The 19,978-nt window shown below is 38.0% G+C and overlaps 1 protein-coding gene across 1 annotated transcript in view; it reads left to right on the top strand.

Annotated features, from left to right (window-relative positions):
- Positions 1-19,978, top strand: part of Cul5 (cullin 5) — a 70,085-nt gene that overhangs the window by 44,915 nt on the left and 5,192 nt on the right. Inside the window, exons 10-19 of the mRNA XM_013510972.1 lie at positions 277-407; positions 636-743; positions 2,588-2,652; positions 10,536-10,668; positions 11,433-11,564; positions 15,102-15,225; positions 15,697-15,872; positions 16,818-16,979; positions 17,981-18,099; positions 19,451-19,574. Coding sequence (XP_013366426.1) covers positions 277-407; positions 636-743; positions 2,588-2,652; positions 10,536-10,668; positions 11,433-11,564; positions 15,102-15,225; positions 15,697-15,872; positions 16,818-16,979; positions 17,981-18,099; positions 19,451-19,574 — 1,274 coding nt within the window. The remainder of the gene's footprint in view (positions 1-276; positions 408-635; positions 744-2,587; positions 2,653-10,535; positions 10,669-11,432; positions 11,565-15,101; positions 15,226-15,696; positions 15,873-16,817; positions 16,980-17,980; positions 18,100-19,450; positions 19,575-19,978) is intronic.

The raw sequence follows: 19,978 nt of genomic DNA on the forward strand, positions 1-19,978 counted from the left end.
GATGTGTATCACCTATAGCTGGGTTGTACCTTTAAGAATAAAAAATACTTCATCTCATTAGAGATCAAATGGTTGGGTTTCACAGTTTGCGATCACTTTTAATTAGTTTTTTTTTTTTTTTTTTGGTCTAACTTAGAAGATAAGTTAGGGAGCCCTAATTATACCCACAGCATACAATTAACATAAATATTTCTCTGTAATTGGTTCATGATTTCAATAAGAGAAAATTCATGGCAACTGATAAAATAATTACATGAGTGTGCCCCTTTTTTTCAGAATTACATTTAATGTTCTCACTGATGGACAAAGTCCCTAATGGGGTCGAGCCAATGCTGAAGGACTTGGAGGAGCACATCGTAAGCGCTGGCCTGGCGGACATGGTGGCAGCTGCGGAGACCATCACCTCCGTGAGTCCCCTTCGTAGCGGGTGCTCGTAGATGACTGCCAGTGTTTGTTGTTTAAATGCAGGGTTAGACATTGAAATGATAAAAAGTAATAACAGAAAACCTGTTAATTTTATGTTTTAAGAAAAAATTCCCCCAATTTTAAAACTATAGTCTTTTATTAAAATTATATTATTTTTTCATTATTTTCCTATTAAAAACTCAATTAAATGTAAAATATTTTGTTTCCAGGACTCTGAGAAATATGTTGAGCAGTTACTTACACTGTTTAATAGATTTAGTAAACTCGTCAAGGAAGCTTTTCAGGACGATCCACGATTTCTTACTGCAAGAGATAAGGTATATGTTCTTAAATATTAATATTTTGTATTACAAGTGTTACTCTTTTTGTCGTCGTTTTGTCTTTTTGAGACAGGGTCTCGCTATGCAGTTCAGGCTGGCCTGGAGCTCACTTTGTAGCCCAGGCTGGTCTCGAACTCACAGCGAGCCTCCTGCCTCAGCCTCCCTAGTGCTGGGATTACAGGTGTGCGCCACCACGCCCCACTACAAGTGTTACTCTTGTAATTTCCTTTAAATAAGCAGTTTGCACCATTAAGCTAGAAATTGCAAACTAATAACCTAGCAACTCTAATTTGCTTGGGCAGCAGCTATTTTTATTATATTTGGTTTAGCATACATATTTTTAGGCATTGCTTAATTTTGGGAGCTAGAAAGTCGCTCTCTTCATTTTTCCCAAGAATATTCTTTTGTTTTTGAATATTACTGATAATTCCTGTTTATCCTTCTGCAAGATCCAGCTCCCGCTACACATTCCCTGGAACTTCCTTGTTACCTTGCCTCCCTCTGCAGTTCTTCCTAAACAGTTTCCAGCCTAACTCCCTTTGTAGGGTTCTTTGGAGAAGACTTCGCATAATATCCGCCAGGTTCATTCATTCGTGTAGTTGTAAAAAGTGAGGTATCTTTTTAGGGCAAAGTAGTATTCCGTTATATATTTGCACCACAGTTTTTCCATTTGTCAGACCCTTAGATTGTTTGTTTTCATCTTTTGGCTGTTGTGAATACAGCTGCAAGAAACATACAAATACCTTTATAAGGTAGTGATTTCATTTCCTTTGAAGGTATGCCCAGAAGAGGGATCAGTAGGGATTTTGATTGTATTATGACAAGGCACTGTACGGGATTTGCTAGTGAATCCTGTGGAATATGATAGAGATCATTCAGGGAAGGCACTCACTGGTTCTGGCCATTTGGAAGGTTATGTGTATCGTGATGGGTAAAGCTGGCATTGACACAAGTTTTGAAGGAAATCAGAAACTCAGTTTTGAACAGGTTAACATTAAAACTTGTGTTAAACATTCGTGTGGAAGTGCGGAGTCTGGAGTTCAAAGCCAAGAAGGGAGTTGGGAAAATGTACTGTATTTGGCAGCTTCTGCATAGAAATGCTTTTAAAAGCACTGGCACTGCCTGCAGTCGTCAGATAACTCAGGTGGAAAAGAGAGGAGATCCTAGGAATGACTTAGAGTTCCTGCAGTAAGCCGTTAGGGAAAGAAGGAACCATCTTTTGTGGGGAGAGAAAGGGACTTTAATGATCAGGAGGGAATAGTATGCTGGAAAACAAATGGGAAGAGGGCTTTTAAATGCTGCTGCTGGCCGGACATGGGAGCATATTCCCTTCCTGCACTCAGGAGGCTGAGGCAGGAAGATGGCCACAAGTTTGAGGCCAGCCTGGGCTACATAGTGAGTTCAAGGCCAGCCTGAACTACATAATATGACCCTCCATCCACAAACAAAACAAAACAAAACAAAACACTAGGAGAATAAGACACTGAATATGAAAGATCCCTTTGGGATTTAGATAGGAATTGCAGTGGTATGGTTGTCAGGCAACCTTAAGACCCACATGAGACCATTGATAGTTATAACATGACAGATCATGATAGCCTTTAAACACATATTCTGTGGTGGCAGATATATCAGTAAAAATAAAGTCTAGACTAGAGATGTTCAATAGTAGAGTGAATGCTTAGCACGTGTGAGGCCATGGCTTTGATCTCAAGCACTGCAAAGCAATAGTAAAATACCCATTTTTTTTTTTTACATACTTTTGAAAGTGTAATAATTTATGTATATATTGTAAATATCTAGAATAATGCTCATATTCCATTTCAAATTATTTTTTGCAGGCATATAAAGCTGTTGTGAATGATGCTACCATATTTAAACTTGAATTACCTTTGAAGCAGAAAGGGTAAGCTTTTTTTTTTTTTTTTTTTTTTGCCTTTCTGAGACATGCAGTTCAGGCTGGCCTTGAGCTCACTTTGTAGCCCGGGCTGGTCTTGAAATTGCAATGATCCTCCTGCCTCAGCCTCCTGAGCAGTGGGATTACAGGCTTGTGCCACCACACCTGACTTGAGTAAACTTTTTTTAAGAGCATATTTTAAAAATAATTAAGTCGTTTTGGTCTGTATTACATGTTACTGGGTCTGTAAGACACCCTATTTTTCTGTTAGGTTTGTTTTTGTTGTTACTCTTAAGGACTCTTTTGGCCCTTGACTATTGAAATTCTTTGGTATACAGTTTTTAATTAATCTCCTTGTATAGCCAGAAAAGTTAACTTTATTTTCTGAAATAGGAAAACATTTTGTTTTAATTATTTGATTGGGGCTGGGGATTTAGCTCAGTGGCACAGCGCCTGCCTGGCAAGTGCAGGGTTGTGAGTTTGATTCCCGGTACCGGGAAAAAAAACAAAAAAAATTATTTGATAGATTTTTTCCTTATTAACCACTGAAGGTATTCTATTACATATGAAAATATACATAGTAACTCCATTTACTATATGATATTAATAAATGAGAGGTTTTTTTGGTACCAGGAATCAAACCCAGGACCTTGCACTTGCCGGGCAAGTGCTGTGCCACTGAGCTGTATCCCCAGCTAAAAAATCACTTTTAATATAAATGTCATATTAGTTTTAAAAACTGAATCTCTTTGAGAGAGATTTTGCCTAGCATGTGCAGAACCCTGGGTTTGATGCTAGGGTTTGATCCCTAGCATTGGTAAGATGAATTTGCTTATATTAAATATAATTTATAAACAACCTGAAAATTGAAATATATGAAATATTAATAACACTGAGCTAGTAGCAGTACTTTCAGGGTAGTACTAAGTAGCAATAAAGGTTAATTGGAAAATTAGTATCTAGCTAAGAATTAGTCTTGAAGAAATTTATATGTAATGCTAAAATATTTGAAAAGCAGCCCTTTTTTTTTGTCTTTTTGAGAGAGGATCTTACTATGCAGTCAGGCTGGCCTGGAGCTCACTTTGTAGCCCAGGCTGGTCTCGAACTCGCAATGATTCTCCTGCCTCAGCCTCCCAAGTGCTGGGATTACAGGTGTGCACCACCACATCCGGCTGACCCTGGTTTTAACAATCCCATTACCACCCAAAAAAGGAGAAGAAGAAAATAATTGTGTTTTCCGTTTAATATTCCCATCTTCATTTAAGTTGTGTAAATTGTTTGAGTGATACAGTATTACAGTGGAAGGCACTGCAGTAATAGTGTTGTACTACTTGATATATTGTTAAGGGGCTTACCTCGTTATTTTTGCAAATTATGAAATATGAAAAATCTAACATCATTTTGGTGATATTAATTGCTTTATCAAATTTGTATCCCCTGTATGCTTCCATTAAGCTACTTCTTAAATGCATTTCTAAAGTTGCAGACATCAGTGATCTTTGTTCTTTAAACACATCAGCACACACTCATTAATTGAATGTGCTGTTTGTTTATATTTTGAGTTAAAATTACATTGCCATTTGCATAAATCTTAAGTGCTCAGCTGAGTTGCGTTTGAAGAATGTGTTTACCGCTATTAAAATAAATAGCATCTCCGTCATCTTAGAGTGTCACTTCATTCCCATTCCCCCCAGAAAGTTCCTCCTCACCTTCATCCAGAGGCAACTCTTACTCTCATTATTTTAACAAAGATTACTTTCCCTGAACTAGGACTTTGTATAGATGGAATCACCCAGTATGCACTATTTGTGTGTAAAGGATTTTTTGAGTTGTTCTTGGTTTTGATTTTTGTTTTTTTGTGATACAGCAATTGAACTCAGGGCCTTCTCATTGAGCTGCGTACCCAACCCTTTTTGGTTTTTTATTTTGAGGCAGGACTCGCTAAGTATCTTGAGGTGCCCAGGCTGAGCCTGCACTTGTGATCCCCCTGCTTTAGCCTCCGCAGTGCTGGGATTTCAGCCCTCACGTCTGTGCCTGGCTTGTGAAGCTTATTTCATTCATCAATGTGGTTTTGAGATTTATCCTTGCTTTTGTTCTTGGTTTTTTGTTGGCACCTGGGATTGAATCCATGGCCTCACAGTGAGCTACCTTCCCAAACCTTTTTATTTTTAATGGTGAGATGATGTCTTTCTAAGTTGACCAGTCTGGCCTTGACCTCTTTGTGGCCAGCCTCTCAAGTAGCTGGGATTGTAGGCCGTTTATCACCATGCCTGGCACATCCATATATATATTTTTTTAATGTAGTTTGTTTTTCAGTGTGATTCATACTGTTACACATTTCACCAGTGTTATGGTTGATATATTGTGTCAACTTGGGGAGTCTAGAGGTTTGGCTTAGTGACTCAGCAGGAAGCCAGGGTACTTACTTTGTATACATCCTGAGCCTGTGGAAGAGGAGGGCATGGAGATTGTGTGAGAGCTACACGCCCCTTAGGTGGGGGTAGCCTGTTTATAATGCAAGGGAGGGAAAGAAGCTATTTGATGACATTCTGCTTTTTTGCTCTGGCTGCTTTGCTGTTCGGCTGCCATTCCCCCCTTTGCTCTTGTTGCTTTGCTATCTTCTACCTCGGAGCCAGCCAAGTATGGACTGAAACCTCCACAAACCGTGAGCTAAATAAACCTTTCCTTCCTTCATTTTGGGCATTGGGTATTTTGTCTCAGCAACGAGAGAAAAGTAACCGAGACAACCAGCAAATAATGAGAGTACGGTTGGTCCTTGTTCTCTAATGTTTGGTGTGTCATTTTAGTTTTAGTCATTTTGAATGTAAGTGGTGTGACATTGTATTTTTGATTCCTGTCTTCTTGATGCTACTGGTAAATAATTTTCCTTTTTTCCCCCGGCATTCTTATATTTTCTTTGATGAAGTGTCTCCACATTTTTTTTGCCTGTTTTTTTTTTTTTTTTTTTCTGTTGAGTTACTCTCTTTCATCAGTGAGCTCTAAAATGTTTTTATATTTTGAATGTATGTCCTTTGGAAGATTTATGTATTAGGGCATGATGTTGCACCAGTAATCCCAGCACTCTAGGAGTCTGAGACAAGAGGATTGCAAATTGGAGCCCAGCCTGGGCAGTTTAGTGACTTACACCCTGCCTCAAAATTAAAAAAAAAGGGGCTGGGAATACAGCTCAGTGCAAAGGTCTTGTGTTCAATCCATAGTACCACAAAACAGTATTTATTTATTTATTTATTTATTTATTTATTTATTTATTTACTTAGTCTTTTTGAGACAGGGTCTTGCTATGGTTCAGGCTAGCCTTAAGCTCACTTCATAGGCCAGGCTTGTCTCAAACTTACAAGGATCCTCCTGCCTCAGCCTCCTGAGTGCTGGGATTACAAGCATGTGCCATCACACCTGGCAAAATTTTTTTTTAAAATGCTTTTCTTGCCTAGCTTTTGATTTCTATCTTTTATCTAGGAAACCATTGTCTACTTCAACTATAGGAGATGAAAATGTTTTCAGAATGTTTTTATAATTTGAGCTTTAATATTTAGATCTATGATCTATCTTAATGGTTGTACATGTTTTGAGTTAGGGATTGAATGTCATGTTTATCTTCCTTCACCATATGTTTAGCAAGTGGTTTCAACAGCATTCATCAGAAAGACTTTTAATTCTCCATTGTATTGGTGCCTTTCCATTAAAAAAAACTTCAAGTGACTTACTGATCGATTTCTAGTCTTGTTGTTCTGTTCCAGGGATTTATTTGGGTACCCTTACCCATCATCATATACATTATTAATCTAGTGCTGTAGTAAGTCAGGCAGTACAATTTTCTATTTTTTCCATCTATATGCACGAAGGATTTTACTTCTACCTTTCTGGTACTTGGTGCCTTTTATAATTTTTTTCTTTTAATGTCCCTTTTCTATGTACTGAGAAATTTAGTGTAATTGGTTTTGTTTCTTAAATGTCTGATGAAAATAAGTAAAATCATTTAGTCCTTGAGTTTTCTATGTAGAAAGCTTTTTATTTTGTGAGTTCAGTTTCTTTAAAGATGCAGAACTCCTCAGATTTTTCTTTTTTTTTTTTTTTTTTTTTTTTTTTTTTTCTCCGGTACTGGGAACCGAACTCACGACCTTGCGCTTGCCAGGCAGGCGCTTTTGCCGCTGAGCTAAATCCCCAGCCCCAGATTTTTCATTTAGTCTAGTTGTTCGGGTAAATTATGGTTTCTAGTGGATTTACTAGTTTCTTTTAGGTTATCAAATAAATGTGTATTTGTGTGCTTAACATCAAAGCTGTTATTCCTCTATTGCCCATTTCTCTTTGCCAATATGCAGTAAAACTTCTGGAATCATATGAGGATGAGTTATTTATTACTCCAGATACACTAGTGTATATTTTCTACAAACATAATTGCAATACAACTTCCTGATGAACTTGGCTGTTCTCCTCAGAGGAGGGGCTCAGGACCTTACAGTCCCTGGGAATGGCTCTCGTTCACTGGGCGAGCTCTGGTCCTCACTTTGAGCATGACTTCCTGGCTTCAAAAGGGAAGATGGTGCACTGCTCAGTCTCCCGGAGAAGCTTGTCGCTTTGGCTTTCCTGTTGGGAACTTGGCTTTCCTCATCATTGGAGGAGCTCGGGACCTCGCTGTTGCTGAGGATGGCTATGGCTCTCTTCAAGGGAGCTCTGGTCCTTACCTTGAATGTTGCTTCCTGGCTCTGGTGCAGATCCCTCAGCCTACTGGCACAGATCCTTCATCTCACTGGCATAGACTTTCTAGCTTCTGCCACTGAGCTTTGGGTCTTCCCAGCTCAGATCCATGAAACAGGTCTGCATGAGACATTGTCCTGGGCTGTAGGCCTCCAGTTCAATTCATGGAGGCATTGTTATGGGCTCTAGGTCTTTAAGTTGGACTCATGCAGGACACTGCCGTGGGATCTAGGCCCTCAGCTGGATTCTTTGATCTTTAGTGTGTGGACAGATTTCTACACTTTCTGTTTGTATATGATTCTTTGGGTGACATTATAAATAATCTTATCAAATATGTGTCCTGTGTTATATTGTTTCCCTTGTAAAAACCCCAAAGCATGACAGATATATAGTTTCTGTTTGGGGTAATGGAAAAGTTTGGGGTGTAGTAGTGATGTTGGTAGCACACTGTAATGCCACTGATTTTACAGTTAAACATGGCTGAAGTGGTTGATCTGTTCAATGTGTTACCACAATAAAAGGATGTGTGTCTAAAAAGGTGAGAAGCTACCAATACATGATATGGGTAAACCTTGAAAATATTATGCTAAGTAAAAGAAATCACAAAAGACCATGTATTGGAAGATAACATTGAAACTATACAGACTCAGCAAATTCATAGGGACAAAAATGTAATTGTTGCCAGGGGTGGGGAGAAGGGTATGGGGGTTAGCTGGAGAATGGGACTTGCCTCTAATGGAGATTACTTTTTCCCTAGTGTAATGAAAGTATTCTCAAAATCGATTACCGTGATGATTGTAGAACTCTGTCGGTGTACTTTTCAAATGTTGAATTGTGTACTTTAAATAAATAGTACAGTATGCAAACTACAGCTGCAGTTACTAAGTGTAGATAATAGCATGGAAAAATACGTTCGTATTAATGGCCAAATGGGTGGAGATTGTTGACTGAAAAAAGGTAGAAATGTCTACAACAATATGAAATTAGAGTCGTAGAAGATAGGAAAGAAGGCATAATCAATATTTGAAAAACTATAGATCAAAAATTTTCAAAATTGTTGAAAGATACTAATGTATAGATTTATGGGCCTCTGTGAATCCCAAGCAGGATAAATCCAAATTAAACCATTTTGTACATGCATCATAGTACAGCAGCTTACAGCTGAAAACAAACATTATACTTGTCTCCAATTATAAAGGCCTCCGTGGTTGCCTGAGAAGGAAAAATATTTGAAATACTAATATGGATGTCCATAAAGTGAATTTCTGATTCTTTGCTTTTAACATAAGTGATGTTAGCTGTTAATAAATATTGCATTGTTCAAATTTTTGTTAGATCAGCGTATATTTTTTCATCAGCAAGTGACTTAGAAGGTGCTCAGAAAATTGGCAATATAAGAAAAACTTACTCTAGTTCCATGTACTTACCTACGTGGGATTTCTCAGAGAGAGATGTACACTTTTACCAAAAAAAATGCAGAAATACAATCAGTGCTCATTCTTAATTGGATTCATAATTGAGGAAAAACAGTTTTAGCAACCTAATTGAAAGTTGAAGCCAGGGGCTGGGGATTTAGCTCAGTGGCACAGTGCCTGCCTGGCAAGCGCAAGGTCATGAGTTCGATTCCTGGTACCCGAAGAAAAACAAACAAAACACAGAAAGTTGAAGTCAGGGGTGGAGGCACACACCTGTAATCCCAGCACTCGGGAGGCTGAGGCAAAGAGGATTGTTGCAAGTTTCAGACCAGCCACGTCTACAAAGTGAGCTCAAGGCCAGCCTGAACTGCACAGTGAGACCCTGTCTCAAAAAAAAAAAAAAAAAAAAGTTAATACATGCAAGGACTGGGGCCTAGTCCAATGGAAATCAGTTTTCTGGTGTGCACGAGCCTCTGGGTTAATCACCAGCACTGAAAAAAATGTTTTAAATTCAGAGTTGACTTATCCAGTCTAAATTTGCATATACATATATTTTAGGTACATGTATACATAGTATAATTATCTTGTTTTTATGATTTGTGTACTTTGAATAGTGTGGGTGGCACAGTATTGGAAAATAGCACTTGAATTTTATGTGCACAAGAAATTTTGAATGTTGAATTAAAGTTTACATATGTTTAAAAAGTAAAGAATAAATACAAGACTCAGTCATGAAAATACAATACATTGGTTTGAAAATTTTGTCAGGAAAGTGATAAGGATAAGCTCAGGACATTTCTAGGTAAATGGATGCATCTTGAGCCCATGCTCGTAGTGAAGTAAATCGGAAACACGTGTAAATGCCGTGTTGTTTCTCTGGTGTGAGAAACTGAACGTATAAATAAGGACCAAAATGTATAATAGGTATTGTGATGCGAAGAAAATGTTCAAGTGAGGAGGGGAACAAGGAAAAAGGCGGAGGGCGAAAGAAACGCAGGGAAAAGTAAAAAAAAAATAAGAAAAGGAAAACATGGAAACAAAGCTTTTGTAAGGGGGAGAAGAAGAGGGATTGAAGGGAGGGGGATAGGTATAAAAAAAACAAGTTCGATCATGTACAGGTGCAGATCCTCTGTGAGGGATGTGAGCATTACGTGTATGTATAATTTACCAATAAAACCTGATTGGAGAAAAAAATTTAAAAGAGGAAAAAGAGCCTATTTCAGCTATAAAAAGAAAATTTTATCAGGAAAGTGAAATACAGATACAAATTTTTCATTGTTCAAGAGAAATTTGTTTACAGGTTCTAAAAATGGTTGATGGATAGCACATCATTATGGAAGATAGATACATTTCAAAGAGTAAAGTAACATTTATCTTAACAGTAATAATGAGAAGTTTAAAATGTTAATTTACAAATATGCAAGGATTTTCAGTTTTGAAAAGTATTTTAGCAGCTAAGTTAAATCTTACAAGGACCATTGGCACAGCCAGCACGACAGTGAGACACACAGGAGCCCAGGGGCTGGAGTTGCAGGGGTTTCTCACTCTCAGGGTCTTGCGGGAGGAGGGTTGGCTCTTTTGGAATCATTAAGAGGTAGGTGCCTCCTTGAGTCATGAACTGTAGATATTTTGCCCTAATCACAGGGTTAGCATAAGAACTTTGTTGTTGTTAGCTTTGGAAATTAATGTTTGAAGAATTGACTTTAGAAAAAACATTTGTACGTAATTACCAATCATTTTTCAACTCCTTTTGTTTTTTAGAGTGGGGTTGAAAACTCAGCCTGAATCAAAGTGCCCTGAGTTGCTTGCCAATTACTGTGACATGTTGCTGAGAAAAACACCATTAAGTAAAAAGCTCACCTCTGAAGAGATTGAAGCAAAGCTTAAAGAAGTGGTATGCAAATTTCTTTGTATTTCAGACTTGTAAATTATCTTGAGTGTTTTGCTTAGAAGACTGTGATAGTATCAGTAAAAATGTGTATACTATGTGTGCAAGCATCTGTTTCATGAAATTGTACAATACGAGATCTGATTGGACATTTATTCTTCTACCTAAAATTATTTATTTTATATCTACCTAAAGGGGTCATATTATTTAATTTTTCTTCTTCCTTGATTTGTTTAGTAATTAAATTGTCTCTTACTAAAGAACAAAAAAGGGATGGATTTGAAATGATAGTTGATGAGATATTGGCAGTTTTCCACTCTTTTTTGTAAGAGCCCACATAGAGACAAATGAGAATAGATACAGAGTTGTTGGCACTTTTACTTGTGCCTGATTGTTAATGGAATCAGCCTAAGAATACAGGGGGTGCGGGTAGCAGTATAGGACAAGTAGAGGGGGAAAAAAGCCTGGAGAAATTGGTGTCAGAGAAGGAGAGAAGACATGCAGAAAAAAAATTGGAGAAAAGTGATTGGTTTTCATGTGAAGTATTGTCACATTTTATGCAAACTGGAGTATTGATATTTCTAGGGACTAAAGGGTTATTTGGTTATGGTGTCAAAGTTGCTAACTTTCAAAGTAGCGAAGTACTGTATTGCAGTAGTTATTTTCAGAAACGAATAACTGATTTAGTAGACCTCTACATGTATGTGCTTATACTTTGACAATTAGGGAATGAGAATATATAAGAATTAAAAGCAACTGTTTTTATGCAGCTCTTGGTACTTAAATACGTACAAAACAAAGATGTTTTTATGAGATATCACAAGGCTCATCTGACACGACGTCTTATATTAGACATCTCTGCTGATAGTGAAATTGAAGAAAATATGGTAGAGTGGTTAAGAGTAAGTAAATTTTTTTAATATTTGGTTTTCTAATAGAGTACATGGTTCATATATGTGCTTACGTGATAATGTGTTTTGGTGGTATGGTTACTGTTAAAGAAATAAGGATTTTTTTTTTTTTTTTTTTTTTGAGACAGGGTCTCGCTGTGCAGCTCAGGCTGGCCTTGAGCTCTCTTTGTAGCCTAGGCTGGTTTCAAACTCACAACAATCCTCCTGCCTCAGCCTCTTGAGTGCTGATAAGGATCATTTTATAAGAATATAGCATCAAGTGTAATAAAGATAGATACCTAATACATTAAATTTGCTTAACAAAGCCTTGCAGTGAAGCATATTGTTCCTGCTTTGTTTCTGTTGTTTGGCTCCCATTCGTACTTACTCTTACTTGGACAGGCTATAGGACAAATTGTTTCTTTTTTCTTTTTTGGTACTGGGAATCAAGCTCATGACCTCAGGCTCGCCAGGAAGGTGCTTATTCCACTGAGCTATATCCCCGGCCCCAAATTGTTTCATTTTTAAGGTGCTTTTCATACTAAATGCTTGAATACAGAGTTGTTTACAAATAACAAGTACTTCTGAATTGTAGAATGACCTTTTAGATGATGTCCTATTTAGGAAATCAGTGCTAATTATTATAACTATAAATGATCATAAAATATTTTCAAAGTTTAATTTTAAATTCTAAAAAATATCTTTATACTTTTTAATTTTTATTTGTACATGTTTGCAGTACATAATGATTACATTCATCATGAAGAATCGTATGTGTACATAACATATCTTAATTCTTTTTTTTTTGGTCTTTTTGAGACAAAGTTTCCCTATGTAGTTCAGGCTAGCCTTGAATTCACTTTGTAGCCTCAGCTGGCCTTGAACTTGCAGTGATCCTCTTGCCTGAGGAACCCGAGTGCTGGGATTACAGCCAGCACGACCATGCCTGGCATCTTAATTTTTTTTACGTTCTCTTTCCCCTCCCTTTCTGGTTGCAATTTTTGCCCCACCCTCCCTCCATCTCTTTCCTTTTTTTCCTATTATCTGTTTATTTCTTTATGTTTTGAGTTTCTCGTGTAAGAGAAATCATGCAATATTTAAGCTTGTGTATCTGGTTTATTTCACTTAACATTATGGTCTGAAGGTTCATCCATTTTTCTACAAGTAACGCAAAGGTATCATTCGCTATAGCAGAGTACTCCCCATATAAAAATGTTTTCGTTTATTCCATTCAGTTATTTTTAATGGGATTTGAGGTTTATAAGTGAGTGCACTTTATGATATATTGAAGAGACTTAAAGTTACAGTACAGTTAGCTGTGCTTTGTATGACATTTTCAGGATAGTAAAGCGTACTGTGCAGTACGAAAAGATTGTTCTGTGACTTTAAATTTTTAGATATTTTTGTTGAACTCTTGTCAGATACATAACAAAATTAACATGTATTTAATGCACTTTAAACTTTTCTATTTTTTTGTCCAAACTCTTGTCAGCAATATAACAACTAACATGTATTTAATACACTATAAAGCACAAGAAATTTTTAGAATTAAAGTGTTTTATTTCTGTTTAAAAACTTACTGAGTAGTTAGGAAAATACTTCTTTCTTTTTTTTTTAATGTGTTTTTGAGACAGGGTCTTGGTATGCAGTTCAGGCTGGCCTTGAGCTCGTTTTGTAGCCCAGGCTGGTCTCGAACTTGTAATAGTCCTCCTGCTTCAGCCTCCCGAGTGCTGGGATTACAGGCGTGCACCACCGTGTCCGGCAAGGAAAATATTTTTAATTCATATTTCTTGGTATATCTAGAATGTCTAAAGAACTCTTAAAATATAACAAATGAGGGCTGGGTATAGCTCAGTGGCACAGCGCCTGCCTGGCAAGTGCAAAGTCCTGCATTTGATTCCCAGCACCCTTAAAAAAAAATCTATATGTACATCAAATGACAAGTACTTTAGTAAAAAATGGGCAAAAAGATTTGATGGATATTTCCTCACAGAAGATACACAAATGGCCAATAAGTGCATTGCCAGTTGTGGTGGCATACACTTGTAATCTCAGCATTCTGGGAGGCTGAGGCAGGAAGATCACAAATTCCAACCCAGCTTGGGCAATTTAACAAGACCTTGCCTCCAAATTTTAAAAAGGCTAGGGCTTAGTGCAAAGGCCTAGTACCAGTGAATGAAAGAGGATATAGCTCAATATTAATAGTCATTAATAAAACACAAATCACATCCACAGGATAAGCCAAATGCAGTGTTGTCTGCAACCCCAGCTATTTGGGGAGCTGAAGCAGGAGAATCAAGAGTTTGATGCTAACGTTGGTTACAGAATGAGTGTGAGGCCAGACCAGGGTTTACATAATGAAGGCAACGGAGGCTGTAGCTCAATGTGAAAACCCTGGATTTCATTCCCAGTATTGTATAAGGGCGGTGGTGCTGCTGAAGTCTCGTGATGATGAGAAATAATAACTACTATAATTGACCAAAGTAAGTTTTCTTCCATCCCCAGCCGTAGGCATTTCATGATGAGTTTTCTGTCCTCTTTTGTTTTTTTTTTTTTTTTGAGACAAGGTCACACTTTATTGTTCAGGCTGGCCTTGAACTCACTGTGTAGCCTAGGCTGGCCTCAAACTTGTGATGCCCCTCTGGTCTCAGCCTCTCGAATGCTGAGATTACAGATGTGTGCCCCCATGCCCTGCCTTCATGGCAGCATTAGCGATTTGCAGGAAGTGGGGTAGGGAATGGAAATGGAAAGTGCCTGCAAGTAAAAACAGGGTTTCTTTTTGGAGTGATGAAAATATTCTAACATTAGATAGCAGTATTGATTTGCAACTCTGCATGTACTAATATCTATCACTGGTAGGCTTTTAAAGGATGAACGGTGTGATTCAAAGAGTGGGCCTTGTGGTAGGCGACCTACGTATCTCAAACTATCACTCCAGTGAATTACTGTCTTTGGTATCTGATCATGATGTGCTTCTGTTTTTTTCTTTGTTTGTTTTTGTGGTCCCAGGACCTTGTGCATGCTAGGCATGCACCTCTATCACTGAACTGTACCGCCAGGCGAGTGCTTCTGTTATTTTATCTTGGTTTGTGGGTCCATGAGTTAGGAATTAAGTTATATTAATAACTTAATTAATGTTAGTACAGGGGCTGGGGATTTAGCTCAGCGGCAAAAGCGCTTGCCTGGCAAGCGCAAGGTCGTGAGTTCGGTTCCTGGTACCGGAGAAAAACCAAAAAAACAAAAAAAAAAAAAAAAAAAAAAAAAAAAAAATTAATGTTAGTACATTTATTGTAGAGTAGCCACTGAGGTTGAGCTGTGTTCTTTGGAACTGATATTAACAGTACTGTGGTAATTGAAATCCATGTGTACTGGAATTGTGCAAAGCAAAACTATCTATCCTATCTATCCTATTTTGCTTCAGTGTTAAACTACAAATATTCCAGTAAGCAAGGGAGAGAAGAAAAACTTGGGACTAAAGCACCTAACAGTTTTTTCCTCATAGTACATCAGATTGTATATTTATTATCTTTCTGTCTTTGGTTTCTGTAGGAAGTTGGTATGCCAGCAGATTATGTAAACAAGCTTGCTAGAATGTTTCAGGACATAAAAGTATCTGAAGATTTGAACCAAGCTTTTAAGGAAATGCACAAAAATAATAAGTTGGCTTTACCAGGTATTATTTTATAATTACATAGATGTGTGTATTTTTTATGTTTAAAAAAAAGAATATCTTTGTTTTCCAGCAATTAAAAATAATTGTCAGCCAGGCATGGTGGCGCACGCCTATAATCCCAGCACTTAGAACGCTGAGGCAGGAGGATCGTTATGAGTTCGAGACCAGCCTGGGCTACAAAGTGAGCTCAAGGCCAGCCTGAACTGCATAGCAAGACCCTGTCTCAAAAAGACCAAAAAAATACTGTCAGCAGTCATAGATCCAAATATATTAGGAACTTTACATTCTTTGGAGACAGCTGTCAAAGCAGAATGTTAGATTTGTGAATCTTTATTTTGAAACAAAAGAACACATTTAATAAAATCTTTAGAGTCTGATTATTCTTCACCAAAGTTTAACCTGTTGTTTAGTCTGTTTTATCCATCGTCAAGATTTTTTATATTTTATATTTTTTCATATTTTTATCTCTAGCTGATTCTGTTAATATAAAAATTCTGAATGCTGGCGCCTGGTCAAGAAGCTCTGAGAAAGTCTTTGTCTCACTTCCCACTGAACTGGAGGATTTGATACCTGAAGTAGAAGAATTTTACAAAAAAAATCATAGTGGTAGAAAATTACATTGGCATCATCTCATGTCAAATGGAATTGTAAGTAGATGATAGATACGTTAGTTCCGCTCTTGGTTGGGTGAAAGTAGGAAGACTCCCTAGTAAGGATTACTTAAACCAGGCTGGGGATTTAGCTCAGCGGCACGGCACCTGCCTGGCAAGCGCAAGGTCGTGAGTTTGATTCCCGGTACCCGAAAAAAAACAAACAAACAAAAAAAAGGATTACTTACACCTATTTTTTGTTACTGTTTTGCGCTCTCACATATAGAAACTTGAATGGATTGTATGAAGTTGTCTGGACATAGTCTTCCAGCTACACCATCATGCTTAAGGGAAACTTATAGACGTTTTCTCTGTCATTTTCATTTCTGTCATGTTGTACAGAACTCAGCAGCATGGCCCTATTGCTACAGGGAAAGCTGAGAGATGAATCACTGAGATCTGCTAAAATTGTTATTACCATGTGTCTTAGTTACTTTTCTCATTGCTGAGACAAAATACCTGACACCCAAAGTTAAAGGAAGAAAAGTTAATTTAGCTAAGAGTCTGTAGAGGTTTTAGTTCCTAGTTGGCTGGCTCCAAGGCAGGGTGGCGTTACAGATGGGTGTCGAAGAGGAGAAACAGTTCATGACAGGCAGAAGATGGCAAAAGCAGGCAGGCAACAAGCTTCTTTCTGTCCCTTATATCTTGTCCAGGTTACCCACCTGCACTCACACCCTTAACGCAGTGCCTCTTAGCGTTGCACCAGGGATCAATCCCTGTGTCACACACTCTGGATCAGCCACCTCTGAAAAGCCCCCGCCTATGACTGAATGAGGCTTTAGCGGGACATCCAGACACAAGCCATAACACCATGTAGGAAAGGAAGACTAGATCTTAGAATACAGCCGTCTTTTCCATATATCCTCTCATAAAGTAATTTAGATAGATTGTAATTATTATGAAGAAATTCTTCCACATTAAAACTTTTTTTACCTCTCACAGATAACATTTAAGAATGAAGTCGGTCAGTATGATTTGGAGGTAACCACGTTTCAGCTGGCTGTGCTGTTTGCATGGAACCAAAGACCCAGAGAAAAAATCAGCTTTGAAAATCTAAAACTTGCAACTGAACTCCCTGATGCAGAACTTAGAAGAACTTTATGGGTTTGTTTGTTTTGTTTTGTTTTTGAAGTTATATCTTCTCACAGAGGTATAATATGGGATTGGCTTGTAATTGGGGGAGGGGAGTGCTAGAGATCAAATCAAGGGCCTTGCACGTGCTAGGCCTCAGTCCCTGAGCTGCACTCCAGCTGCAGCAAACTTTTGAATTCATAGCATTCTCAAAGAAAAACACAGTAATGAAGTATTTGTGGAAAAACAAAAGTGAAAATGGAGAAGTACCAATATAGAAAGAGAGACTGAGTTGGTACAATATTTAAATGTTACCTATGAGGAGTCTGAAAGCATCTAGTACACTTAAATTTTATACTGAGAGTGTGTGTACAAAGATCTTATGATAAGCAAACATCTAAGAGTTAGAAAACTTTGGTCCTAGCTGGGTGTGGTGGTGCATGCCTATAACCCAGCACTCTGAGAGGCAGGGGGTTCGAAAGTTCAAGCTTAGCCTGGGCATTGTAATAATTTATTAATGCCCTGTCTCAAACAAAAGGGCTGGGGATATAACTCTGCAAAGGCCTTTCCTTTCCGAGGAAGGAAAGGAGGGAAGGGAGTGGGCGAGGAAAGGGAAAGGAGAGGGCGAGGAAAGGGAAGGGAAGAGAACGAAGGAAGGAAAGAAAAAGGAGAAGGAGGGCTTTAGATCTTTTGAGTATTTTTAAGACATATTCATTAGCTTCTTGCTTATAACTACATTTTACTCCTCTATGGACTTATTAGAAGCTCTAGAATAAATTATTTCCTATTGAGGAAAGAGCTGGCATTTAACTGGCAAGTGGTGTTTGCTATGGCCTTATGTGAACAATTCTAATTTCTTGTCATAATATGAAAAGAACATTTATTGCTTCCTTATAACTCTTTTCTCGTCTTTTTCTTCATATGCATTCACATCACTATAGTCACAGAGGAACCAAGTAAAAGCTTAAATTGTAAATTTGTGTTGATAATCCTTTTGCAGAATGATGCTAATTTTTTCTCTTTGTTCTTCACAGTCTTTAGTAGCTTTCCCAAAGCTCAAACGGCAAGTTTTGTTGTACGAACCTCAAGTCAGCTCACCCAAAGACTTCACAGAAGGTACCCTCTTCTCAGTGAACCAGGAGTTCAGTTTAATGTAAGGTTTATGTTCATTGATTTAAAATAAAAATGCCTTGTTTGAATATTAGTGCTTTTTTTAGCAAAATATTTTTTCTTACATGATATTTAAAACAATAACTGTATAATATAGTAACTCTAAATTTGTTAGTTTTTATTAAAAATATTAGAGGCCCGCACTCAGAAGGATGAGGCAGCAAGTTCACCTTGAGTTCAAAGCCAACCTGGGTTACATAGTGAGCTCAAGGCCAGCCTGAACTGCATAGCAAGACCCTGTCTCAGAAAAGAAAAAAAGTAGGAGCCCAGAGGGTAGAACGGGACCAGAGAACACCATGGGGCAGAGCTTCTAGGGGTAAAAAGAGGAAAAACAAACTTAATGAACTGGAGGTGGTTAGTTCTTTATAGGAATTGCATAGCGTTTTTGGTGTCTGACGTTACACCGTATTGCCTCTCACCTTTAAAGTAAACATTCTTTTGCACTTGAAAGCATCTCTATCCGGGCATATCTTTTCAGAAGATCCAGGTAGATAATGGTGAATTGCAACTGATCTATCTCCACTATTTAATTAGTTATTTTTGTGGTAATATGAATTATGTGGTTTGTTATTATAAGGAGCGTAGTGGTTTTAGTTTAGTTTTTGATTTTTTTGAGACAGTGTCTATGTAGTTCAGGCTGGCTGTCTTACTTTTTTTGTTCCTGAGACAAAATACCTGACACCCAAAGATAAAGGAGAAAAGGTTTATTTTGGTTCACACTTCATAGATGTTTCAGTCTACAGTGAGCTGGCCCCAAAGCAGGGTGGCATGGCAGAGGCCATTACAGAGGTGAATTAGTCCACAGCAAGCAGGTGAGCTTAGAAGCTTCTTTCTGCCCCTTTTTTATATTCTGTCTAGGCTACTGGGATGAGAGCAGGTGCCAAAGCAGTCACTGGACTGATTGAGTAATCACTGGCCCTTCATCCTAGCGCCTTTAATCCTGACATGGCACCATAAGTCAGTAACACTCTCTAGGTCCAGTCACCTCTGAAAAAGCCTCACCTATCACTGCATGCGCCTTTTGGGGGACATCTAAACGCAAGCTGTAACATTCTCCTTGAACTCACTGTGAAGCCCAGGCCAGCGTGGAACTCGTGGTGAACGTCCTGCCTCAGCCTCCCAAGGGCTGGCATTATGGGCGTGCACCACCATGTCCATCTAGCATAATCATTTTACTAACAGGTGATGTTCTGTTTGAGCAAAATCAAAATTTCTCTTAAACTAAGCAGTGTGTTGGTTATTTAAACGGTCTGGATGTTAATTTTTAAAATATTTCTATATTTAAAAATACTTATTTTATTCACTAAAATATTTGATTCAATTTTTTTTAACAGAAAAAATGCAAAAGTTCAGAAAAGAGGTAAAATCAACTTGATTGGACGCTTGCAGCTCACTACAGAAAGGATGAGGGAAGAAGAGAACGAAGGCATAGTTCAGCTTCGAATATTGAGAACCCAGGTGTGTGATACTCTGATAAAAAAATTTGAAAGTCTTGGTGTTTGGTTTCATATTAATCTTTAAGTTTATTTGAATTTAAAAGCATGTACGTGTTCAGTCTATTTGTAAGAAGAAGCTAATTTTCATTTTACTGAAATTTAAAAATCATATCGATGGAATTCTCTTAGCACTAGGATACGATTTGCTGTCCTTCAGTGGATTGATTTATTGGTTGGATAAAATCATGGTTTTATCCAGGTGGGCTGACACATGTCTGTAATTCTAATTTCGTGGGAGGCTGAGGCCAGAGTTGAAGTTCCAGCTCAGGTTGGGCAGTTTAGCAGGACTCACTCTCAAAATTTGGGGAAAAAAAGGTGGGGGGGAACCAGGGATATAGCTCAGTGGCACAGCACCTGCCTGGCAAG

Source organism: Chinchilla lanigera, unplaced genomic scaffold, assembly GCF_000276665.1.
Source record: "Chinchilla lanigera isolate Chin_1 unplaced genomic scaffold, ChiLan1.0 scaffold00011, whole genome shotgun sequence".
NCBI lineage: Eukaryota > Metazoa > Chordata > Mammalia > Rodentia > Chinchillidae > Chinchilla > Chinchilla lanigera.